Source organism: Atractosteus spatula, chromosome 4 (assembly GCF_055471065.1).
Source record: "Atractosteus spatula isolate fAtrSpa1 chromosome 4, fAtrSpa1.hap1, whole genome shotgun sequence".
Lineage (NCBI taxonomy): Eukaryota > Metazoa > Chordata > Actinopteri > Semionotiformes > Lepisosteidae > Atractosteus > Atractosteus spatula.
Window position 1 is genome coordinate 18,108,041 of NC_142709.1, and position 25,888 is coordinate 18,133,928.

Genomic DNA, 25,888 nt, shown 5'->3' on the forward strand with positions numbered 1-25,888 from the left:
AGTCAGTGGTGTTGCTAATATTTTGGCCATGGAATGTCCTGTCAGCCTGGAATACCAAATATCTGTATGGAAGATTAAATCACCTTGTGTAAAAATGCCATGATATGAAGTCCTCATGTGAGCCTCATAATGGTGGGAGTCATCCTTGCTAATATAACAGACATTTTTCTTTTAATGTCTGAAGCTGAATCTTCCTTGTGCTGCCCACAAAACAGAATGAATAGCACTGTGCTAGGCAGCACCTGAGAAATGATAGCCGAAGACGGAAAGCAAAGCAGATATATAGAACTGCCTTTGTTTTTTGGAGGGCTGGGGCTTGTTTATTCATTTGTTAACTTGCAAAATGCTGTGCGTTATCTGCTTTACCTGCCCCACAGAAGAAAGCAATGTGGATACTGGTGATTTCCTGCAGTTAAAGTGTGAGAAATCATTAGTCTGTTTCAGGGTCACTGACACTTTACCAGATATCTTCTAAGAAGCCTCCAGTAAGGTACTGTACTGTAATGATGGATACCTCGGTGGGATCAGTTTGTTTCCATACTTTTGTAAACAGCATTTCTGCTCTTCATTGGCCTGAAGCCAACGGAATTCTTGCTTCAGTCGCCCTTCTGTATCTTTGCTCACCTATTAAACTCAAAAGCTTTTTTTTTTTTACCAGACTTGAAGTAAAGGCTTTGCATGAACATGTTTCTATCCGTGTACACAATAGTCTTTAAAAATAGCCTTTTTTTTTTTCAAAATGCAAAGACTGGCGCTTACTTTCCAAGCGAGCCAGTGTGTTAATCCTAAGGGGTTTTGTAACAGAATTGGCAAAATGCATAAAGAAACTTGTCAAGACAGCCAAAACCGCAAGCTGAAGCACGTACTTTGAAAGCTGAGAAGTTGGAATAGGATTTAAAATGAATCAGTCATTTAGCTCCACACTGAAATTCGGAGGAAGGATGCAAGTTCAGGCTTTCAGAAAAAATATGCATCAGAAACGTTATATGCAAGCTGTGACTTTTATGGGTTCTGGCAAAACATAGTTTTTTGTTTCACATCCTTGTGTTCAGCAGGTCTATAAGCTTTTTAATTGTGTCACTTTGTGCATCTTCTTTTATGACATTTATCCTTTAGCTCTTACTCCTTCTTTACGGATGTTTCCTTGTAAATGCAAATACATTCTGTATATAAAGAAAATACATGTCATGAGTACTCAGACTGTGAACAGTGCATGACTGAACTGCAGTAAGTGTACAGTCTTGCTTTAGTGTTGCAATTAAAGGCTATAAAAGGACTGAACATCTGAACTAAACTGAAATGGATGTTTGTCGTGTAGTAATCTTCAGATCAGCATCACTGTTTATAAGGCTGACTTTTCACAGTTATGTGGAGACTTTCTTCTATTTTATTCTGCAACAAAAATACACATATGTCATCTAATATAGCTCAGAAAGATTTTCCACAAAAGTAAAAAATCTAAAATAGCAGGTACATAGAATGATCAGGCTGTACAATATGTCAGTCATGTACTAGAAGTGTGCAAATCTGTACTTTCCAGTATGTTGTTCTCTGTAATGTGATTTATGGTATTTTTTAAACTGTTCATGTTACTATATGGCAAGGAAAAAAACAGAAATATACAGTATGAATGCCTTTTATCGCTTTGTGCTTGACTGTTAAACAGGGAGGAATTGGGATGTTTCTCTGGCTTGTTATTTTACCAATCCTGACTGAAAGAAGTGTCTTTGTGCATCTCTGTGTGTGTGTGTATGTGTGTGTGTGTGGGGAGGTTTCAGGTGAGAACCCTTTTTTCTTGTTTTTGGAGCCCTGCCTCAGTTCCTTTCCTAAAGTGCTCTGCATTTGTTTTGTAAGCAACCGCCTGCAGAGACTGAGGAAGAAGGCAGCCTCTTTAGAATGGAAATGGAAAAAAAAATAAGTTGAAGACAGTATGATCAATAAATAATGAGTGCATTAAAAGCACATCCTAATCTCTTTGTGGGAGGTTCAGTAAAGGCTGTCCTGGTTATGAAACGAGGCATTTTCCAAGACGTTCTGGACGTCAGAGTGGATATCTTTCAAGCTGTGGCTCTGGAGGCGTGGGCTGCCCTGGCTGGGGTGTAAAGAACAGGCAGATCCCTGCTGGCTGTGCATTCCCCGTCAGTTCACAAACACTTACTCCGCAGTCTTTTTCCAGGTAATTACACCGTTCCGGAGGCTCATTCTTTGTGCGGAGAACAGAAAGGAGATGGAGGACTGGATCACCTCATTAAAATCTGTTCAGTCTAGAGAGCATTACGAGGTAAGATCTTATTTTCCTGAGATTATTACCTGCAGATGTCAGAATCAGCAAGTTTCCAGCGAGGATGCTACAGTACATGCTGTCTGCTGCCATACCAGTCCAAACTGTGGTGGTTTTCAAGAATATCTCACCATGTACCTTACTGTACATGTATCTTTCTTTTACAAGCTGTGTACTTTTACATTTACCTGCACACCTTTCTAGGTGGGCTCTTTAAAATATGGTGCCACCCTGTGTTTCTTCAGTGGATGACGGGATTTTAATGATGGAATACTATAATCTGTTTTAATCCCTCTCCGTATATATTTAGGATCCATTCTGTGCAATCGCACGAGCTTTAAAGAATATTCTGTTACACTTAATGGAAGCATGCTTTTGTTGTATAATTGTGAATATAATGTCAGAAAGTCAATCAGACATTCAATGGGAAAATGGGAGCTGAATTTTTAAACACTTTCATTGTGATGTTTTTCATAAAAATGTAAGAGAATGTGAATACTGTTAATGGGGTTGTAAAGAATTCAGTCCTTACAGGTTCATCTTTCTTATCCAACAACTATTCTAGTGTTTGCTTTTCTTTCATTTTATTTTATAGTATAATTTAATGTCTGGATAAAATCAGTATAAATTGCCATGTTTTAGCTTAATAGATATGCTAATTTATTGTAACAACTTGTTTCCTGTTTAACCTTCACTTCAAATTGTCATATCTTCGTTTTGATCTGGTGATCAAAAAAATAAAGAAATCAGGACAACTCTCACATGTCTGTAGCAGTATAAAGCTGTCGTGCCTGAAGAGACACCACAGGGCAAGATGATCTCTCTTTGACAGTGCTGCTAATAAATGTGGCGACTTGTCAGGCCAACGCCCACAGTGGTGCCTGTAACCAGTGGATAAGGGGGTGAAGGGCGCCCCTGTGATTTCACTGGACGCCTCCCGAGCTCCTGATTGTTTGTGTTCCGGTGCGTGTGGTTGAGGTTGTGATGCATTTGAAAGCCATTAGCTGTAAGTGCTCTTAGACCGAGTCTTATCCCAGCGCTGCCAATTTGTCTAACTTCTCCTTTGCTAGACGGCACAGTTTAATGTGGAACATTTCTCAGGGATGCACAACTGGTATGCCTGCTCCCATGCTCGGCCCACCTTCTGCAACGTGTGCCGGGATAGCCTCTCTGGGGTCACCTCTCACGGCCTCTCCTGTGAAGGTAAGCTCTCCCTCGTCCCGCGTTTCCCCCCTTGTCCTCGTACGGTAGTTGCAAATGTTTTATGTAATTGCTTCCCATGGTAGTGGGAAAGGTATTGGAAAGCCTTGTTGAAAGGAGATCATGAGTTTGTCCTTGGCCGTTACATTTGAGACTGTGTTTGGATTGTGTCTTTTGATTTTTTTTCCCACTATGAAAAAGGGCATATTCAGCACAGCAGCTGTGATGTCTGTGCATTTCTATAGTTAGCTCGTTAGATGTTTGTCAGTTTTCAAAACACTAATGAGATGAGCTACGTAATTAATATTCTTCAAACCAATAAGGAAAACTTTATTATTTATGCATATGTTTCGTTTATGGGGAAAGTGAATTTGACAATTTTTTTGTATGCCTGGAGTATTTTTCCATTAAAGCTACTGCATCATGCAAGAGTCATCACTAATCCAAAAGTATTCCTCTGCTGTCAGAACTGCAATATGTTCATTTTCTATGGGTGCCTTTGGCCTGTATAATTCTCAGCTCCTTGCTGTTTTTCGTTGCATTTCTGTCCGGAAAACATGGGACTGTTCCTTTTTTGTTAAAAGCTGAAACCATTCTGATGATGTGAAGCATGTTACTCCTCTGGACCGTGTTTAAAAAACAACAAAGATGTCATTAGTTTTCATGTTTCAGCACCTGAGATGTGGTGCAGTTTGAACTTGCTGTGCTCATGCATATTTTAAACATGAGACACATGTAGACTACAGTTTCAGTTTGAAATAAAAACAACAAATTTAGAGAATACTGTCCTCCATTTATCAATATCTAGTGCTGTTGATCAGATCAAATGGGGTATGCATTTCTGTAGTTTAATTGTATTTCTGTAGAAATACAAGTATTTTTGCTAAGTGTATTAAAAATATTGGTTATTACCTCCATTTTGTCCAAGAGGGAATCTACTGGCACAGCAGTACATTCTACTTGTGTTATGAACAAATCAATACAAAACTGACTTTCAGTTTATCGTGGTACAAAGTGTGAGGATTACTGTATGTTTGACACATTCTAATGTGTCAAAAAATTGTGACAAATACCTACTACATTGTCTATGTAAAATGTCTTACAGAAATTAGGGTTCTAATAGATAACAGTACTGTTTGAATCTTATGGTGTGAGTCTTTTAGTAGATGTCTTGCATACAGGGCAGAACTTTTTTATTGACTGTCATTCCTGATAATTGCAGAATTGCTATTGAACATTGAGTATCTTCTAAAACAATATGAATATAGAGAATTAAAACAAAAATAGATGTCTCTGTGATTGCTCATGCACCAAAAACAAAGGGAGAAGAAAGCCTTAGGGCTAGTCACTGTCTTATTAATGTAACATGACATCTCTTCTGATACTATTAAGATTTGTTTGAGTGGAGAATGACTTTTAAAAACATTTATTACATTTTTTGCAGAAGCAGTCCATTATAAGAACTGTATGTTGGTGTCTGTTTGTACATGTATGTAGACACAGACACATACAGTATATATTTTAATAAGGTCTTGAGTGAGGCATATGGGTTGAGCGAGTGACCCACAGAGGAGCTGGCATCAGTCCTGTAGATGAACATTAACTACTCTTAGCCTGTTTGGAGATTAGACTGTTAAACCATATGGAGAAGATGTAATGAGTTTACTGACTGTAAAATTGGGATTAAATAGGTATTGTTTTTTCTGAATTACTTTTTTGTTTTATTTCTGAGTTACTTTTATGTCTTGTAAATGTAAAACCACCCAGTTTTGCGGTGTGGCAAGCTATAATTTTACTTCTTGTTAGCATGAAATAATCTGATTAATCTTTTATAAGAACAAATTTATCTCTTTATTTTCAGTATTAAATATGAGATTTACCCTCTTTCGATTGATGTATATGGCCCTTTACTTCTCTATTTGCATGAAGGCATTTTTGAATTTAAGAAATATAGGCATTAAATAACTTGTATGATGTCTCCATCAGGGGTTTCCATGTACAGTACTTGAGCAAACAGCTGAAATTAGCAGTCTGTACAGTCTACTGTGCTGCAGGTGGGGACTCAGAGAAACCATATTGACAGTGCAGTTGGTTATTATTGTAGAGGTGGGCCTGAGATCAATCAAGCACTTAATTCTTATTCTTGTCCAAGCAAGAAGAACACTCTTAATCTGATTAAATCAGCAATTCAATTTACTCAAGGAAATCAAGAGACTAACTCGGAGTGCTTAATTTATTAAAATTGCAAACAAGCCGGTAGTGTGGGTGGCTATCTGGAATTGCAGCACTTTGCTTAGAAATGGCATAACAACACATACAGTACAGTATCTACAGGTGTAAGTAACAGACAAAGGACAGTGATAGATAAAATGTCGCTTGTATTACATTGGGCTTGAATGATGTATTGCCCGACGGTGTATTGTATACTGTTATCTCTCTATACACCTACACCTTTTTTGTACTATTTGGCTTTTGGCATTCTTTTTCCAGAACTAGTCTTTAAATCTTCTGGTTTCTTAATATGTTAATAATAATTGGGTTAAGGGACCAGTTTCTCAGCCTCAGAGAAATGTTAGATCTAGCAAATCAGTCCTCACTTCTAAAGCTCAACATAAAACCTACTTTTACACTCCAACATCAGTTTAATTTATTGTTAAATCCATTATTTGTGTGTTTCTAAAGTTTTTTCTTTCCCTTTATTTTGTTTTATTTTTTAGTATAACACCTTTTGTGAAAGGTACTATATCAGATAAAGATTATTATTAAAGATAATTATTGTTGTAAGTTATTCTTATATAACAATGCACATTATAGGACTGATTCGTTTATTAATCTTGCTATAAGATCATTTAACTGTAGTTCCTTGAAATTATTAGTCATGAAACACTAGAAATGAGTGGCGTTCTCGGGATACTGATGACAGGGAAAATATTGGGCATTTTTGTGTGTTTTGTACACCTTTTGAATGTTTGACATGCTTTCTGACATGCTCACTAGACTAATCTGGGCAGTTTAATTTTAATTTCCAGCTTCAAGCGTATGGATGAATCAATAAGCTACTTACAGTGATTATATTTTATCACATTTCAGCTTGGTCACCATAGCAGTCTCAGTCTCAGTGCATAGTTGCTTCCCCACAATGCAGGAATCAGCCCTTCCAACAATGCTTGGTGTGCAGTACAGTTGCCTGCCTTAACAGAACAGGCACCTACTGGCCTTTAGCAGTCCTTAGGAACCCAAATACAGAACAGTAAATCACTGTTTTCAATTGTCTTATAAAGTCAACACAACATTACTATAATTACCACTGCATTTACAGGATTTTTCCAATTCATTGACACAATCATAACACCTTTTATATACAAATGACCATTCAGCAGCAGATGGATGTGGAAAAATGTGCTTTTTTGAATAATCCATCTTTATTTCCATTATATCAGGAAAGGCACCAGAACACGATCTGTTAACAGAGAACGCCGTTTTGTTCTTCCTCGTTTCTTCTGAAATTAGCTTGAAAAATGGGTTTTAGAAATGGATAGAACAGTTCTCCCAGTTAAACTATTGTATTTATTTGTAATGAAGGTCATGACTATCTTGGATTGTCTTTACTTCTCTTAGGTCTGTGAATCTGCAGTTTTCTAGAAAGCAGTTCTTACTGCTTATCTTGGGAGAGGGCAGTGTTATTTAATCCTAATCCTACAAGAACTGTTAAATTGGACTTCATTGTAATGAATTCCAAGCAAAAAAATTATTATGATATAAATGGTACGGGTCAAACATTGCTGTTCTGAGACTTCACGAAAGATGTCAGACCTTTTTTTTCTGACACTGCATTAACTCTTCTCTTTAATTCTGTTTTTCAGTTTGCAAGTTTAAAGCACACAAGAGATGTGCTGTCAGGGCCACTAACAACTGCAAATGGACAACGCTGGCCTCTATTGGCAGAGATATCATAGAGGATGAGGACGGGGTAATTCTTTTTTTAAAGCTTTACCCTCTTTAATAGCGTGTAAAATAATATTTTTTTAGAATACAGTACGTGAACAGTAAGGATTGTGTAAACATCTAGTAACTGGGTGGGATTTGTACATCTGTCTCCTCACACAGACTCTTTGCTCTCTGAGGGTCTTCACATTATGCTGGAGACAGATGTCTCCTCTATTAATGTAACTTCACAAAATAACTGGGATAATGCAGCAGCTCAAAATTTTCTTTAACAAAAACCTGTTTAACTGTAATGTGGTGAGCAGTTAAATTTGTAGTGGTCAAATTATAACCACTTATGTCCCGGAGCCCCTAACAATTAAGTACTTGCACTTAAAAAAATATAAGAAGAACAACATGTTGCATAATTTTAGCCGTAAGTTAAATATAATTTTTAATATCCAATTATTACCAATGCAAAATGATTGGTTACCAATTATCGATTAGCCAGTTTTGAACATAATTATTTGAACAAATTATTTATTGCAACTACAGTTTAGGAGTGGCTTTTTGGATGGGTAAAATGCAATGCTAAATATATTCTTCATTCCTACTTGTTTTTGAGAAATTAAAGCCCTATTATGCGTATAAGATAAACATATTTAGTACTCTGCTAATTTGGGGACATACTGTATGTGAAAAGATCTTCTTATTAGAAGCTGAGGATAATCATTTATGTTATCAGGTAATTACCCCCAATATTGTGCTAAAGTGCTTTTTATTTAAGTCACGTAATGTAGATTTATCCTGTCCTTTATTCTAACTGGAACAAAGAACTTTTAAAGTAAAAATTAAATTTTAACATGCGAGCTGCTTGACAGATAATATTGTAATAGAGGCAAAAGACAGACACGGACAATGCCCTGCAATGGGTTGAGGCTTCTCTGATGTGCCCACTTTGTTTTGCAGATTGCAATGCCTCATCAGTGGCTTGAAGGAAACCTCCCAGTTAGTGCCAAATGTGCCGTGTGTGACAAGACATGTGGCAGTGTTCTCAGGCTCCAGGACTGGCGCTGCCTCTGGTGCAAAGCTATGGTTAGGACCGCAACACTTCCTGCTCCCTCTGCAGGCTGTCCGATTGCATGTCAGGCCTTGTCTGTTGCGGTGAAATCACTGCACAGCTTATCAGGGTAGTACAGTATATCTACATGTGGATCAACTAAATAACTCCCCCTATGATAATGATAGGTAGTACGTGACGAGTGCTCTTCCTCTCAAAAGTGTATTTCAGTTCTCGCTAAAGCAGTTTTTCCTTTTCGTGATAACTCATTTGTGATGTCTTTCGTTTTGAATGTTTTACATAAATGGAAGACTGGCAGCATTTTCTTACTCCCTGTCTCCTGTGCTGTCTCTGTTAAACCCATCTCTGATTCAAACGTTCTGGGGCATTTAGACTGAATTTGCAGACATGCTGCAAGAAACAGTCCATCTTCTAAGTTCCAGTTCATTAACCCCTGACCTTTTTCAACACAAGTTGTACTGTATATGTAATGTATTTTTTTGCTTTGTTCAAGGCAGAAGTAATAAGCTGGGTGTTTGGTCAGTATTACAGGGTTTTTAACTGAATGCTCGCAGAAGCACACAGCTGATGTAAAACAGCAGTGGTTCCCAACACTGGTCCTGGAGGAACACTGTACTTTGTCTTGCGGTTTTGCTCCAGCCAAGTCCATAATCACTGGGTAATTCATTTCAGTTTTTGATTTGGCTGTACCCTTTCCCAGTTTTTAAGGTTCAGAACTGAGCACATTCAGGTGTGCTGTCTAAAAAGTAACCAGTTTGACCTCTGTGGCAAGACAAAACACTCATTGTGGGAGTGTCTGATAGAGTCATGCCCTCCGTTGTCTGTTCATCATCAACTGATCAAGTGCTAATCTTGCCAGGTAAGTGGGGAACAGGCTGTTCAATTTTCTGTGTACTGACGTTGGCCGCAGTACGTTTGAGGTAGGGTATTGCTGACACTCAGGACTGACCCAAAAAACAAGTTAAATAAAAGTTTAAATAAGATGTTCAAGGAAGTCATCTATTAACACCGGAGGCATAGAGTTTACCTGGAATGAAAACAGCAAAAACCTCAAAAAACACAATAAACCTCCAGAATCAGGGATGGGAACCAATGTATTAGAACACTTCAATATTACAATTTCTTAGACTGTCAGCTGAATCTAGTTTACTTTAACTTCTCACTCACATTAAAATCTTTTTCCCTTTATCTTTGTTTGTGTGTTATGGTGGATGGTGTTCTCACAGGTGCACACTGCCTGCAAGGATATTTATCCACGAAAGTGCCCCTTGGGTCAATGCAAAGTGTCCATCATTCCTCCCACTGCTCTCAACAGCATAGACTCTGATGGTAAGTCCTTCATTTCAGTGTTCATGTGCCGTTAGCCTTCACATGGAGGTTCAGAGAATTACACACAGGCTGTTGTGGAAATGTGATACTGTACATAGCATACACAATGTTGTAATATTGTTTGTGATTTGTTTTTCCACTCTAGTAGGACAAAGTGAAACCTGTCAAGTTTCCACTCATATCGGTACAGAAGTACTGAAAACAAAAGTAGTTTGAATTTTTGTCCAACAAAGAGTTTTCACATGCCCCGTGTGGTCGATTCAGTAGCCCCATTTCACTGTATGTAATCTGTATTGACACTACAATGATTCCTGGAAAGTTAGAAATGATTTGACCAAACGGTCCTTGAACAGGAGAAGTAAGAGGACACTCTGCACTAAGCAGTTATTGACAAAGCAGAGGCAACTTTGGTGTGCTCATGAAATCTGCTGCTTGACTGTTTCTTTTCAGTCAGTGTAGCGGTTCCTAAGACATGAGCTGAGGACTGAGAAAGAGGTTTTAAGCTGTGAGAACAAAATGGCGGGTATGCTATTTTTCCACAAGAGCAACATTACGTCATATGTTAATATGCTCACGCGTAAGTAGTTAGTTGGCTTCTAGGAACATTGGCCCTGGTGTGACTGTGTGCGTGTCTGTGTCTGTGTGTATCCAGTGATGGACTGGCGTCCTACCCAGGGTGCATCCTGCTTTGCGCTTGTTGCTTGCGTGGATAGGCTCTGGCTCCCTTGCGACCTTATACTGTGTAAAGTGGTGAGAAAATGTGAACGGATGGTTGGTGTTATTTTTATAGGTCAGACATTGACAAAGAAAAATAAATGGTGGTCAGTTAGACTGTATCGTTAACTCAGGAACCTCATTTTCACAAGTGTTCACCCAGCTGGAACTAAAATGATGCCTATAAAGTTTTTGAGAAGAAGGAGTTGACATGATATGGATGTAAACATTATCCTAGAATTTCAGGTGTTCAGTGATTAAATCAGTCTGCCATATTTCCTTTCACTTGGTGCATCACTTCTTAAGATTTTGAACAGGCTTTGGAACACAAGATGAATCACGTTTCAAAACCTGTTCAAATTTCATACTAGACTAGACACGTACTGTACAATACAAATACAAAAGTAATGATGTATCTGTCGGAGTGTACCTGAGTAGTATGAAGCTGTTAGTATATCTGGTCTTCAAACACAAGAAGATTCAAAAGTGAAATAAAAATATCCTTGCATTATGTTTAGGCTCCACTACTGTATATGGAGGCATACAAATTGTATCTCAAATCATCATGTATATCTCTTAAGTGCTATTTTTAGCAAATTAGCATAATACAAGGATAGCTGTTAGAGCTGCAGAGCAATATATCCATTCAATTTAACCCAAAGGTGATATTTACAGTACTTAACTGCGACCGTTTGCTCAGTCAAGAGGGATCTTTAAGAGGGTGTTACATAGAGAACAGACAAATCAAGGAGAGAAATGCATCTCATTTGGTTTTCAAATTAATAAATCAGCAATTCCTAGTACTGTTTATTTTTTGTAGCAGGGGAAGAACTAGCAACATGAAACTGTTTCAGGAAAATAAACACCGAGCTTATTTGCATTCATCATATTCCCGAACCCTTTGCCCTTTTCAGATTTAATTAGGGAGCCAAAAGCTGCAGGATTGTGGCAGATTCCTAGATAAATGGATGTTGACAGTGTTCCTTTAGATTTCATCATTGCACACTCCAGGCCTGGCTGAAGAGCTGTTGCAGTAGCAGTCACTAAGGTTGAACATGTACGATTAATTCCTCTCCAATTACCAGGAGCCCAACTATAATCATTTTTTTATTCAAATGTGTGTCAGTAAAAAAAATATGAAATATAATTTCAAGATTTTGTTTATTGAAAATGCAGAGTTTGTCTATGGTCACTGTTTGTTCTATGTGTGAATATCAAGGGTCTATTGACAATACAGCCACACCTGATATTTCAATCTTAAGGGTTGTCTCCACCCCTCCCAGTGAAGGAGTTCTTACCAATTAAAGGGTAACCATCCCACTGTTTTTGCCACACAGAAAGCGCTGTAATTGGACCTTGAGGAATACAGAGTGTGTGGTTTGCATTGGTTATGTAAAGCCCATGGCAGACTCTGATGTCTACTGCACTCAGAAACAGAGAGCAGCAGGGTAGGTGTGTGATGCAGCTGCAGCACATCGAAACATACAGCGGGAAATATAAATAATGCTTAAACTAGATTAGTGGTAAGGAGATAATTTGCATTTGTCAAAGCCTGACACAGATACATTTATTTGCGAGGATTATCGATGGGATATTACAGGGTTGTGCAGCGCAAAGGAAAGCCTGTCGTTAAGTTGTGGATAGAGAGATCAGAAATGCTAGTAACTCCTCAACAGCTGTAACGCAAATATCAACAGCAGTACTAGTGGTGCAGTGCACGGGGGGTGAGGAGGAAACGCTGGTGATTAGCTCGCCCTCGCTGCACGTGCGGGGAATTTCTCCTCTTGCCGACGGCTGCGGCTGAAGGACTTGGCATCTTAATTGGCTCTGTGCGGAAAGCCTCACGTGGGAGAGCTCCGTGACTCCCTCCCTGCAGCAGGCAGCTACTGCTGGCGCTCCCCCCCCCCCCTTCCCCGCCTGCCACAGCCGCAGGGAGATCTCCCGCTCGCCCCCTCGCTCGCTCCACTGGCTCCAGCCTTGAGTGGGGCTGTCACGCCGGCATCCCACCTCCCAGGCGGCCGGGCTCCGTGCAGCGGTACCTGGGAAGTGTACATTCCCGTTAAAAAAAAACCCCAACGCGTTCTCACGTTTACGGTCTCAAGGCGCTGATCTAGGGGGACTGGAAAATTGCAGCGCTTGCCTGTTTTCAGCGCACGCCGCTTCCAGTTCTTAGCGCATCTAAGGTATTAAAAGAGCCAAGAGGGAAAAGAGTATTTCAGGAGGCTAAAATGAATCATAAGCTTTTTCTTCATTATTCTAACTGCAAATGAACAGTGAGGGAGGGTTGAAGTAAAGCGTCTCGGAGGAAATGATGAGAGTTTCTTTAGAAAGGGAAGTAACTGACCTCTTAAATGATTGTTCCACTCAGGAGATCGCCAGGGCCAATATACCTCAGGCTGAGGAATGGCAAGGATCTGTGTTACATAATATCATTTAATATTAATTAAACGTATTGTTAGCATGGATTAGGTGGAAGTGTTTCGGGCCGAGAAGCATTAAAGTTTAATAAAACTGTGGAGCCGATAGTTTTTTTTTCTAAAGTACTGTAATATTCACTACTTTGATAAGCCAGAGGTAACAGTGTTTACAATTTCAGCAGAAAAGGTCTAAATTCTTAAAGTTTCCACACTGTTCCTTTCATATATTATGCATTATTTATTTATGGAGCTCAACATTTTGTTTCAACCATTGTCTGCTACAGTCCATTTCACATAAAAGATGTGAGTGGCATTCATTATGAAAATGGCAAGTTTCTGAGGTAAGGGGCAATATTACACAGATTTTATATGATTTATCATACTTTTAATATTCATGAAATATTGATGTAATAGGTTTTCCTGCTAAATATCGTGTGATCCTGTCTCTCTGAATCACATAATTAATATCTGTTTCTGAGGAAACTGTCTCATTATGATAGCTTCTCATTTTTAACTGGAATCTTAAGATTTAGCAAAATGTGTCACGCCTGGCTAAATGCCCTCTGTAAGGTAATATCCATCAATCAGTTCTGCTTGAATTTGAATTTTAAAGTCAAACCTTTTAAATCTACAGTATCAGCTCTACTGTATATATAACTATTTCTTGAATCATAAAAAAAGGAAATTGGATTGTTGAAATTGAATCTGGATCCTAAAAAGCGTAATATAATTGCTTGCCATTTATTTATTTTTTTTATTAAGTTGGGTTAGGAAACTAGCTTAGGGTGCCTCTGTTATTTTTTAATGTTTCTCTCAGCAAATATTCATCTTGAAGATACTGTGTTATAACCAGAAGTATATAAGGTGTCAATGGGCGCGGAAGTACGGTGCTAAAAGCTTAATTAATAATACAGGAGAGAGTGGAAGAGAAATGTTCTCTATTTGCAATATGTCGGTTTACATATAAATGATTAAAATCAGCTGATGGCAAATTAACCTCCTTTATTTTCCTTTCCTGCCCCGGTATGTTGATTCTGTCATACCTTAAAATTTTAGAATCACCTGTTTTTTTTCCTTTTTCATCCCCCTGTGTGTAATGACTGGTTGTTAATGAGCTTAATGAGCTTGGCTATCTACAGTACTACAGCTCTCAGGTCAGCAATGGTGACCACTGTGTCCCAAGCAAAGGATACTTGAGCTGATTCCAGTTTACCCTCCCTTACGTCAGAACGTACCGGTGCAATTGCGTAAAGATCATGAGAGGCAATGAGAGGAGAACCCAATTAATCCAACTTACGTTTCTTTTTTTTTCCCCCCACAGGCTTCTGGAAAGCCACCTGCCCGCCATCTTGTGCCAGTCCACTGCTCGTATTTGTGAACTCCAAGAGTGGGGATAATCAGGGCGTGAAGTTTCTTCGCAGGTTCAAACAGTTACTAAATCCTGCTCAGGTGTTTGATTTAGTAAACGGAGGACCTCATTTAGGGTAAGTGTACCTGGAAGCATGTTGCCATGGTGCAGGAATTTGCACCAGAAATATTCTTTGCAAAGGATAAACACACACATTAGGGGGATTTTATGGAGCAACGCAGAGTTCATCGGTATTAGACTGAATATGTGTTTTCTGTTGAAATTCTTTCCCTTTCTTATGCGATGGTGGAGGTCTCCATAAATTGCTCGCCGCTTTCTTACTGCTAATTGCTGACTGTTTGAGGCCGGTTTTCTGGAATGGCCCAATAAAGACGATTGTGTTCGAACAAGATTTTGTGTTCTCCTCTGATACTACACCTGCACAGGGTGCAAAGTTCAAACCAAATCTCCTTTTTCTAAAACTCCAAAAGAGTAGGTAGTTTCTCTCTCTTTCTCAGTCTCCCACAGCATCTTATCTAAAAAAAAACTTGAAACTTGAAAAAAACATTGTTTGTATAAATTGCCCAACTATGTGTCAGATGCTTCATTCTCTGGGGTGTTTGCAGATAATGACCAGTTTTGGACTCCTGTGACTTGTCTCTTTCAGTTTGCGCTTGTTTCAGAAGTTTGACAATTTTCGGATCCTGGTGTGTGGTGGGGATGGTAGCGTCGGCTGGGTTTTGTCAGAAATCGACAAACTGAACCTTCACAAACAGGTTGGTGGCGGCGGAGTGTGAACAGACATTTTGATCTCCAGAGTGCAGAAACGTTGAAGAAAATAATAAATGTGCTCTGTTTGAGTGTCACAAGCTTGAAAACATGTAACTTGCAATGTACAGTAAATGAAAACAGTAGGACAAGTTCAATGCCACACAGTCAGTACTGTAGGCATATGTATTTTAGTACCTCAAAACTGAGCATGGCCTAGGAGGAGTTACCTGTTAATATGAGCTAACAAAACTACAGGAATCCCCTCTTGTCCTCTGATCTAGTGAGTTTATACCAGAGCGTGTTATTATTGATTAAGGCTATCCTGTCATAATAGTGACTGACCTAGGACCTTTGCAATGTCAGGTAGCCAAAAGAATATTCGAAAGAGTTGTTAAAAACAAAAAAATCTTAATGATATGGGTTTTGGAACACCAAAATAAAATTCCACATAACAATCTGATGTGGTAGCGGTTCTGAGTTGCTAGAGATGCAATGGCTATGTACCAAGTGTGCTAGTATATACGGAGTACGTGCCTGTGGTTACCTGGTGCCTGGTTGGTTTCAGTGCCAGCTTGGAGTCTTGCCCCTGGGCACTGGGAATGACCTTGCACGTGTCCTGGGCTGGGGTGCGTCGTGCGACGATGACACGCAGCTTCCTCAGATCCTGGAGAAGTTAGAGAGAGCCAGCACAAAAATGCTTGACAGGTATGATGCGCAGGGCCAGATGATTCTGAGTATTGATTGTGCTCTGGCACACTGCAGTCCTCGTTATGTCACAGACGTTCAGCGTAAACCATGCATTTAGTGATATGTTTCCTAGATCACAGAATAAATGCCCAGTAGAATTTATAAACCTCACAGATGCTCAGACGTGGGAAACAAAAGCCAAACTACAGTTGCAGTGTTTCCCTATTGTCTGTTCAGGATTACACTAGATTAATGTCCAGAATTAATTGATCAGAATGTCTTCTCCACACGCTCACATATTCACTTGCAATAAAGTTTGCAGAGAAGATGGCAGTAACAGTCAAGTCAAGTGAATGTGGGATCCTAAGTGAACGTGATGCAAGTGAAATCAGCACAGTGGGCTACTTCACTGCCAACATTAAACAAGGATCCACTGACACTAATGAAATGGCCAAAAAGCACCTTTAGAGTTGAAAGCAGTACCAGCTTCTTTGCACACAAAACTATCTACCAAATCTCTGACTTTCTGGTACAGTACCTGACCTGCCTAGATTAGTTTATAATGTGATGTTCTTTGAACCAAACAATAAATCTGTCTTTTGGAGTAGGAGTAACTTGTAGCTTTTAGTATACAGCATTTAAGCACAGACTGGTGGCATTGTCCTCCTGTTGATGAACCACTTGTAAAATGTCTAAATTCTGTATATATTTTGCCATTGGTGCAAATTCACAGTTTTGTATAAATGGACAACATAACATTCGACCGTCTTTGTCGTTTCATTTAATGGTCAATTATTTGTTTTAGCATTTATAGACATTATTTCTCACAGAGATATACGTGCTACACTGATGGCAGATGTGTGCAGAGGAATGCAATTAAAGAATCATGTTTTCCGGTGTTTCCAGGTGGAGCATCATGACATATGAAATTAAAATACCTCCGAAGCAGAGCTGTCCTGCCACCCCAGAAGAGGGGTCAGAAGAATGCCCGGTAAGAGCTGAAATCCCTCTGTCCTAACAAGAGGGATTTAAATGTTATTTCAATTGACCTCAAGCTTGGGGCATAACAATGGCATGGCGGTCGACGCAGCCACCCCAAAGCTCTAGCATCTTGCATTGGATTATGGCTTGGAGCCCTTCTGGGTAAAGGTTGTTTTCCCCTGCAGTCACAGGGTTATCTCTGGATGCTCCGGTTTTATTCCACAGGGTGAAGGTATTCTGTCAAAGTTAATTGGTCTCCAAATCGCCCCCCATATATGTGTGGCTGTGATAGAGGGGTGTTCTGAAGGATGAATCCTGCCTTATGCCCATTGTCTGCAGGTTAAGGCGCCACTTACTGTAGCTACAACCCCTGGACTAAGTTGTATGTAGTTCCAGCTCACCACAAATGTACATAAACAGTGTAATTCTTTTTTTGTGATGTGCCTCTTTTTTTCTGTCCTGTAGTCCTACAGTGTGACCTTGAGCTTGTATTTGTTCTGATCTTTCCTCTCATGTCTGCCATGGGCTCAGTTCCAGATCTCAGCATATGAGGATTCAGTTGCTGCTCACCTAACAAAGATCCTCAACTCTGACCAGCACTCCGTGGTCATATCATCTGCTAAGTAAGTAGTGAGAACACATGACACATAATTGCAAAGTGAAATAAGGAGATATTGTTCTATATAAAAAGATATAGCATTATATAAAGGACCCTTTTCATACATTTCCAAACACCAGCGCTCAGCATGCTATGCGCTGGAATTTTGATAAAGGGAAAAAGTATATTTTTCGGAAAATTCAAGGTTAAACTTTTCAAAAAGATTTTATCAGAGCTTTTTTTAGAAAAGTAAAAACATGCCCACTGTCTGCTGCATCAAGTACTGCATAAACATGCTTGACCTAACCTCTTGTTGTCTTGGTTCCATTCTTGACTGGCAACCAAGAGAGTAATGGGAAGGTCGGCTTGAGACAATTGGCCGTGTCTTATCCCATATCTCCTCCTGAGCATGAACCCAGCAAGGCCATGGAGAAACAGCCCGGCCTTTACCTCACAACCGTGCTTCTGGAGTTCAGCTGCTGTTAGGGAGGAACTATGGAGGACAGATGTGTATTTATACTTCCCTCTGTTCACGAGCAGATGGTCACTATAGTGACCATTTCAAACTGGCAAGAAATTCTGTTGAAAACATTTTTTCCGGTCTTATTTTCTGAGAAAAGCAATGGAGATTAAATGGCAAGATAGCTATATTCTCTTCTGTGGAATAAAGATGGAATACACTAAATCTTACACCAGCTTTTTCCATCCCTGAAGGGTTCTGTGTGAAACTGTCAAGGACTTTGTTGCCAAAGTTGGGAAATCCTATGAGAAAACCACGGAGAATACAGATGAGGCCGAAACAATGTCTCTGAAAGTAAGTACACTGGCTAAAGGAAATTCCATTGACAACGCTAAATTACAATTTATTGTGCTCTGTCTGGTCTCTATGTGGTAGAGACCTGTTTCGAGACCTGTGTGAAGTCTGGTGACGCCAGACTTCATTCTTCTGTTCCCACCAGGGCTAGAGTGGTTATCCCACAGTAAAACATGTCTAAATGACCTTGCCTCTCTTCTCCTCTCCTCCTCCTCATTCCAGTGCACAATCCTCAACGAGAAGCTAGATTCCCTCCTGCAGACCCTAAATGCTGAGGCCCAGGCAGTGCCTCACCCACCTCACGGCCCCCCGCCCATTGTGGAGGAGGAGGGGGAGGAGCTGGAGGAGGTGCTCGAGGAGGAAGAGGAGCTGGAGGAGGAGGAGCTGAGCGAAGAGTCCCTGACAGAGCTGAAGGAGAAGCTGGAAGAAAACCTCACCGAGAAGACGTCCCCCCAGAAGTTCTTTAAGCCCAGGGAGCAGCTCATGCTACGGGCCAACAGCCTGAAAAAGGCAGTGAGGCAAATAATAGAACAAGCCGAGAAAGGTAAGACTCCACGAGCACGGAAATGAAAGAACTAGCTCAGCACAGCTTGAGGAAAGGCGCTAAAAGCATTGAAGCAGGCTTTGTGTACAGCTAATTTGGTCTCTTAAAGGCTGAGTGATTTACAGTTCATGAAATTGTCACTTCCTGTTAGACTCACTTTGTCTTAGTCACATTTTCTATTTTGTGATAAAATATGGCTACTAATCAGTCAGGACTTGAAAAAGAATAAAAAGAGCTTAAAATGATCAACACGCCAGTTCGATACTCAGCATTAACGGTGAATTCACACCCATGATGTTATTGTCCAAATCTGGTATGATAATAAGACATTCAAAGCACCTGAGAGGATGCTTCAGAGAACAGTATAGTCCTCCAGGGTTTTAAAGAGCTGGGAAAAAATTGACCCCTCTTCATACACAGGAACAAATGTAAAAAGTGCATGGTCTTCTTGTAGCAAAACAGACTGACTAGAACAGTATTTTATACATGTTACTGACAGAAAAAAGGGAAGGGCTAATGACTTCAGATCCATTTAATATCATCTTAAGCATAAAGAATGCAGCAGTGACTATGGCTTTTCCGAAAGGCTACAGTGTTGATGTGTATTTGATGTTGAAGAGGATCCATACTGTATGTTGTGTGTATAATATCTCATCTCTAATGAACAGATAAATAATTCCATCTGTCCATTTTCTAGCTGCTTCTTCAAATCAGGGCTGCAGAGAAGCCTATCTCGACAAGCAACAAGCACAAGGCAGTTTACACACTCGACTGGACGCCAGTCCAATGTAGGACAGACACAGACACATACTCACACTTGAGGCAAATTTTCCGCAGAAGCCAAATAACTTACAGTACTGGTACGTTACTGGACTGTGGAAGGAAAGCAGAGCACCTGGAGGAAAGCCACGCGAACACCTGTGCCAAACAGCACTTCCCTCATCATGCAGAACAGGGAGGGTTAAAGCACACGTTCTTCAGGACTTCCTCTACCCCCTTCTGTTGGGAACTGATGGAGAGAGCTTTCTAATCTCACCTAGTTAGTGGGACCAGAAATATAAGAACACAATAATACATATTGGGTCAACTGGAAATTTTTCGTAGTGTTTGTGTGTTTTCCAGAATGTATAAGACAAGCATGACAGTTTTTTAAAAATCGTGTTGTAGCCTGCGTAAGGACAAAAACGAAAGTGTGTCTTTCACCAGCAGGCTAGGCTTGTGTAGACTGGAAAAAAACGGCCTCATCTGTGCCAAGTGTGGAGTGTTTCTCCAGCACAGTTGTCAGGCTGATTAAGCTGATAATTACTAACATGTCTGAGCAGTATTTGGAGCCAGAAAACCCAAACCTTCCTACACACTCCTGTGACACTTTGGGGTTTTGACTGATAAACAGATGGACTCAAATTTGGCATCGTAAACCTAAAATGTGAAAGCAGGACAAAAGCAAAAACAAACAAGAGGCTCTGTTTTTGACAGATTGACTTACACATTTCCAGTGACATCTGTTATATTGGGACAACAGATGTTATTATATTTTGGGCGTCATTATTTGACAAATCACAACTATAGCAAATTCCCAAAGTCATTATAAGGAAAATCACTTTATCTTTTTTGTACCAGTTGCATTGATGCATTGAAGAGACCTGATACAAGAGGTAAATTTATTATGCTGGTTTACATTTGTTGTCAATAGGTTTGATCAGCAGATGGTCTGCCTGTGATAGACACTTACTAGTGGTGTGTTAGTCACCATTGGAAGCTATAATACAATACATGCTATAACACTAGGTTGCATATGCTGTCTTCTGGGATTCTGATACATTTTCTTTGTAGACCTTGGGCATCCATGTGCCAGTTCACATGTTCTCCCAGCTCATCCCACAGTTCAATGGGGCTCAAGTGTGGATAGTAGGGCATCCTCTGTACAACTCTCATTCTCGTTTCTCTAAAGAGCCTTTGTTACACAAGTAATGTGAGGATGTGCATTGTCCTGCTGGAATATCAGGTCAGGATGAGCCCCCCAGGAAGAGCAGAAAGTGGAGTCTTAGGATCTGATCAGTATAGCACAGTATAGTGATATGGCCATCAATCACTACCAGTGAATTTCTGTAGTTCTGAATATGACAGTCCTGCCCATCAGGAAGCCTGACATACGCTGCATGTCTGTACCACACACTAAAACCGTGATTCATCACTAAACAGAGCTTGATTCCATAGATAAGCGATAGTGTGCTCACTTAGTCCAGGCTCCTTAGTCAACATTACAGGGCCACGAAGGCGTTGCTCTCTTGATAAGTGGGCATATTGTTTCCTTTCTGTGTTTTTATGTGACTTGACTTTCAGAAGTTTAACATTGACACACATTGTCCCCTGCGCCCAGTCAACTCACTGACTAATGAAATGACTTAGTGCTGATGATTATGGATATTTAATTAATATCTAATTTCGGTATGCTTTATTTTCCTACAATTTACATAATTAGAGGGGTAGGTTCCTGTTATGCTCAGTAGAACATTTCTCATAGAATTTGTGTGACATTTTTTCAAACTTCTCTTCATTCATCCAGTGGTGGATGAGCAAAATGCTCACACTGAAGAACAAGATGTTCAGTCTCCAACAGAGTTTAAGAAAGAGAATGAGGAAGATAACAAAGATGATGATAAGGATGAAGACACAAAGGAACTGGAGTCTCAATCATGTAAGTCAGCTGTAGTATTTTTGATTTGTAAAAATCAAGTCCTCACCAAACTATGAAGCCAAATTGTCTGTATTTACTGCAACTTGTTTTGTGCCTGTAAGTTAATAATACAGTATATATATTTTTTAGAAAAGTACAGGTCTTGTCTTAGGTTAAAACCATTAATGCCTTTGTTTTTGACAAACCAGTTACTATCTGCTTGCTTAATGCCTTAATACCCTTAACAATTATCATCATGATTCTGCAATCACTATGCACATGTTGCTTTCCTTTTAATTTTAATCTTCTGTCAGGTCTGGTGCAGTCTGTCTGGTGCTGCGTGCATGGCTTCTTAAGAGTCACTACAGCATAAAGTTCATTACTCAAAAGCCTACCAATATTAATCAGACAAATAATTTGTGCAGCCTGCCAAGTAATGGCAATGTAGGTTACCTAGTCTTCAGATACAGATCTGAGTACAAAAATAAGAAGCATGGTCTGGTCATAAATAAATGTGCTTATCTTGAAATACAAACCAGATATAAATTGCTAAAATGTCTTCAGGCAGCTGATTCAGTCTTTGATGGTGAAGGTGGCTTCACATTTGTTGAAATGTCTGAAGCCCTGAAGCAGCAGAATTGTACATATTTTTACTATGCACCACTTACTCAATAGAACTCCTCCGTACTCGTTACTTTTGGGAAATCCACAACTGTACAAGCCATTTTGGAATGCAAAACATTTGTAATTTTTAATAAATAGTCTATGTCTAAGCACAATGCTGTCACATAGATGTTGTGTTATTTAATTTTACTTCATCATCAAGTTGTGTTATATGTGGGATACATTTTTATTTCGAATGAAACCACATCTTTTGGCTTTGTCTGTACATATATGCAGCAAGTATTTTTTCCGATTCCATTTAAGCCAAGTTGGGGCGTTGTATGATTACTGTGCTTGTTTAAGTGAGCATTTATCGAGACATTTTTCAGATCATTTTTAAACGAAAAAATTCTAAGGTGTCTTTTTCGTTCATTGGACTTTGGATCTGGTGACAAATAAGACTGAGAGAATACAGGGCAAATGAATAGTTCCAAGAGGAAAAAAACAGGCTCCTTCAAGTAATGACATGGAAAGAATTGCAGAGAATTGGTAATATAACAGAAGGTGAGATGCTGGGAGCAGAATGACATGTAGGAAGCTCAAGAAGATGTACAAGGGACTCACCTCTGTAGTGAGCTTTAGACATCACAGGTCAGACACAGACACACCTTTCTTTCACTCCCATCCCTAGGTACTGTACCAATGTGCTAATTTTTGTGCCAGTGAGCAGCGTGCTCAATCGTTTCTGAAGCCGTGTGCATGTTTGGTGAACAAATTCTTAAGACAGGGGGAGCACTGTTTCACGGCCTGTTTCATAGGACGCATTTCTGTATCATGTAGAAAACAAATGTTACTTCAGTAAAATGAAGTAAAAGGTCATTGTTGTTTACTGTGGCTCTTCCTCTTTCTTTTCCTGAAGTTGCAGCTTGAGAGTGAAAGGATCTTTTCATTCCTGGTGGTCACTAGGGTGTTGGCACACAGTCATTGCTCTGTCTCACAGCTCTGTGGGGTTTTGTCTTTGCATGGCTTACTTGTTGTCAAGATATTTCACAGTGTAAAGCTGGACGACTCAAGAGCACAATACAAAAAGACCACAGTCAGCTTCCGCAAGTGCCCAGACCTGACTTGTCTCAGACGATTCAGCATTTGATTTCTTTTACTTTGGATTGGTTATGAGAGATTCAGTTTTAATGTACCTCTTTCCTGAAACTGAGATGCCAAACTTTCAGAAATTGTTGTTCAGCTTGTGTACTGAATTGCAAGCATATTGATTATTTTTATATCTATTGTTTGAATAGAATGGATCGCTATTGTTTTAACAACAGTTTATGTTGCAGTAGTTTTTGTTCAAATTCAGAAAAGTAAAAAATACATTTTTTTTAGATTTGTTTTTTTTTTTACATTTTGTCAAATCTGGAACCTCAGCTTAGATACGGAAAACATTCTTCCATGTAGAAATGTCTTCATTTCAAGGTGTTTGCAACCCAGAAAATGACATTTGCAGAGACACAGAAGGAGGTTTAAAATGCATATTTAAGCATATTGTTCAGAAAGGTTTACCTGGAAAAGCAGAGCCAAAGCTAAAGTCATTCACTAGACAAACATGGTCCAAGTAAATCATTCTGTTATCAGAACGCATTGCCCGTATTTTGCACCAGAATCCCGTACAGTCCCAAAACTCTGCAAACGTGGCTTCTTTTTTTCATTCAGCAGCCAAGACCACTCCCTGCTCCCCCCCTGAGAGGCGCATCAGCCGTAGTACCCAGTCCTGCACCGGCTCCTTCTCCATCTCCCCCTTCACCACCAGCAAAGAGAACCTGCCTGTGCTCAATACCAGGATCATCTGTCCAGGTGCCCGTCACACACCGCACACCCGCACTGTTATCATCAGCTGGAGTGGGGAAAGTGAATGAATGGTGAAACCCCATTGGAAGCCGTAGGAATGCTCCAGATCGATTGATTCATTGAGGCTCCTGTGGCTTTTTATTGAGCATCTGCAAGGATGTAAATCTCACGACTCAAAAGCAGTGGGTGCTGAGGGGGGCGCTCGCCATCTAGTGACTTTGCATTTAAAGATTCACTCTGCTTGTTGTTTTCCTTTGCCCACACAGGTTTAAGAGCTGGCTTGGCAGCCTCCATTGCTGGCAGCTCCATCATCAGTAAAATGTTACTGGCCAACATTGATCCCTTTGGAGCCACACCTTTCATCGACCCTGACCCCGATTCACTGTAAGGAACTTCACATTCTGTCCATTGCCCAGTGTGATATCATGTTTAGACAGAGCCTTAACTGCAGCATTGATGTGTCACTGACACTGATAAATCTCACTCTCTCCTCTCGTATCACTTCATACCTATATTTGGCACTCTTACAGTATTGTGGTGACAAATTAGTGTAACGCTACTAATCGCCATTGTGTCAGCAGAAAAGATCAACAGAACAAGCTTCTGAAAGGACTTGATATGCTAGATTTACACAATGATGGACTCCTACAGTCATTTTCGTTTTGTGGATGAGCATTAATGATTTTTATTTTTAACGTTTTAGCCATGCAGTGGCCTAAAGTCAAATTCTGCCTCTTCCTGTCTTCTCCACACAGAGAGGGATACCTGGAGAAGTGTGTCATGAACAACTATTTTGGAATTGGATTAGATGCAAAAATCTCACTGGAGTTTAACAATAAGCGAGAGGAACATCCTGAAAAATGCAGGTATGGGAATTTGATGCATTTGGTGCCATTTGTTTTTTGTTTCTTCCATTTGAAAGAGGAGATAGATGACGTGGCCTCCCATTTGTAACCTTTCCTGGCTCCTTTAACTTGATGATGTTGATGTTTCTTCTGCTCTTTTTAAAGTGGTTTCGTTTATGCACGACAAATACGAAACAGTGTACCTGGTGATACACCATAACATTTGTGCTCTTTAAAACTCCTTCTTTATAGTTTTGGAAACAATTTAAATTTATTGAGGCATTTCCTTTTCATTCCATAAATGCATAAGGCTATTGGACAGCATACAAATAGAAGGGCATATTTTCTGGGAAGAGAGAAAGTAATCCCTCATCATACAATCTTAATTTGTTCCTCGAAATCAGCTCATAAGGTGAAATCTCAGATAACAGAAATAAAATATCCGTTTACTTCCTGTTATAATCTCCGATTAATCCTCAAATTAATTTTCAAATTGCAATGCACTGTATAAGTTTGGGAATTATGTATCTTATGCATATTAACAATTCTCGGGCTTTCAGGAGCCGCACAAAAAACATGATGTGGTACGGTGTGCTTGGAACAAAAGAGTTACTGCAGAGGACGTACAAGAATCTCGAACAGAAGGTTCAGCTGGAGGTAGGAGCATACTCTAGCTTCCATCAGGAATGCAGGAAAGATTTTAATATTCGTATGGCAAGAGCTCTGCAGTGATCTAGCAATAACTGTAAGTTTGGGATCTTAAAAGTCTAGGCACATTTCACCTCATATTCTGTGCATCTCCGATGCATGAGTGTGGTATTATTTGTGTAGAAATCTGTAATTATGTAATAACATGATAATTTAAAAGGAGAAACTACAATTCGTGATTTCCTGGATTTGAGAGCGAATTACTTGCCTCAGGCAGACAGACCTCTTTTCTTTTTAATTTCCAGTTACAAAGTTACATTGCTCTCAGGGGGGCCTTCTCAACAAACATTAAGAGCTGCTGATCATTTGAGAGACCCACAAGCAGCACAAAACTTTGCCCTGTTTTTCAAGTGACTTGAGGTTGAGAAATGTACTGCTTGCTGTTTTCCCTCAACACAGCAGTGGCTCCTAAACAGCACACATAACCGGTGAATCAGACTGTGATTCACCCCTACCCCTCCCCCACTTTAAGCAAAATTAAACATGAGCAGATAAAAAAAAAACAAAGTGTAAGAGCAGCT

At 39.7% G+C, this 25,888-nt stretch overlaps 1 protein-coding gene across 5 annotated transcripts in view; it reads left to right on the forward strand.

The window, feature by feature from the left end:
• The window catches only part of dgkh (diacylglycerol kinase, eta), a 101,879-nt gene that overhangs the window by 53,128 nt on the left and 22,863 nt on the right, over nt 1-25,888 (forward strand). For 3 of the 5 annotated variants that reach the window (XM_088913411.1, XM_088913408.1, XM_088913412.1), the window contains 17 exons: nt 2,177-2,281; nt 3,352-3,484; nt 7,345-7,451; nt 8,375-8,500; nt 9,713-9,815; nt 14,268-14,430; nt 14,962-15,070; nt 15,631-15,770; nt 16,659-16,743; nt 17,265-17,356; nt 18,046-18,145; nt 18,368-18,689; nt 21,256-21,387; nt 23,680-23,820; nt 24,081-24,198; nt 24,570-24,680; nt 25,220-25,316. In XM_088913411.1, the coding sequence (XP_088769537.1) occupies nt 2,177-2,281; nt 3,352-3,484; nt 7,345-7,451; nt 8,375-8,500; nt 9,713-9,815; nt 14,268-14,430; nt 14,962-15,070; nt 15,631-15,770; nt 16,659-16,743; nt 17,265-17,356; nt 18,046-18,145; nt 18,368-18,689; nt 21,256-21,387; nt 23,680-23,820; nt 24,081-24,198; nt 24,570-24,680; nt 25,220-25,316 (2,184 nt within the window). Of the gene's footprint in view, nt 1-2,176; nt 2,282-3,351; nt 3,485-7,344; nt 7,452-8,374; nt 8,501-9,712; nt 9,816-14,267; nt 14,431-14,961; nt 15,071-15,630; nt 15,771-16,658; nt 16,744-17,264; nt 17,357-18,045; nt 18,146-18,367; nt 18,690-21,255; nt 21,388-23,679; nt 23,821-24,080; nt 24,199-24,569; nt 24,681-25,219; nt 25,317-25,888 lie in introns of those variants that run through there. The other 2 variants (XM_088913410.1, XM_088913413.1) reach the window with 2 other exon arrangements.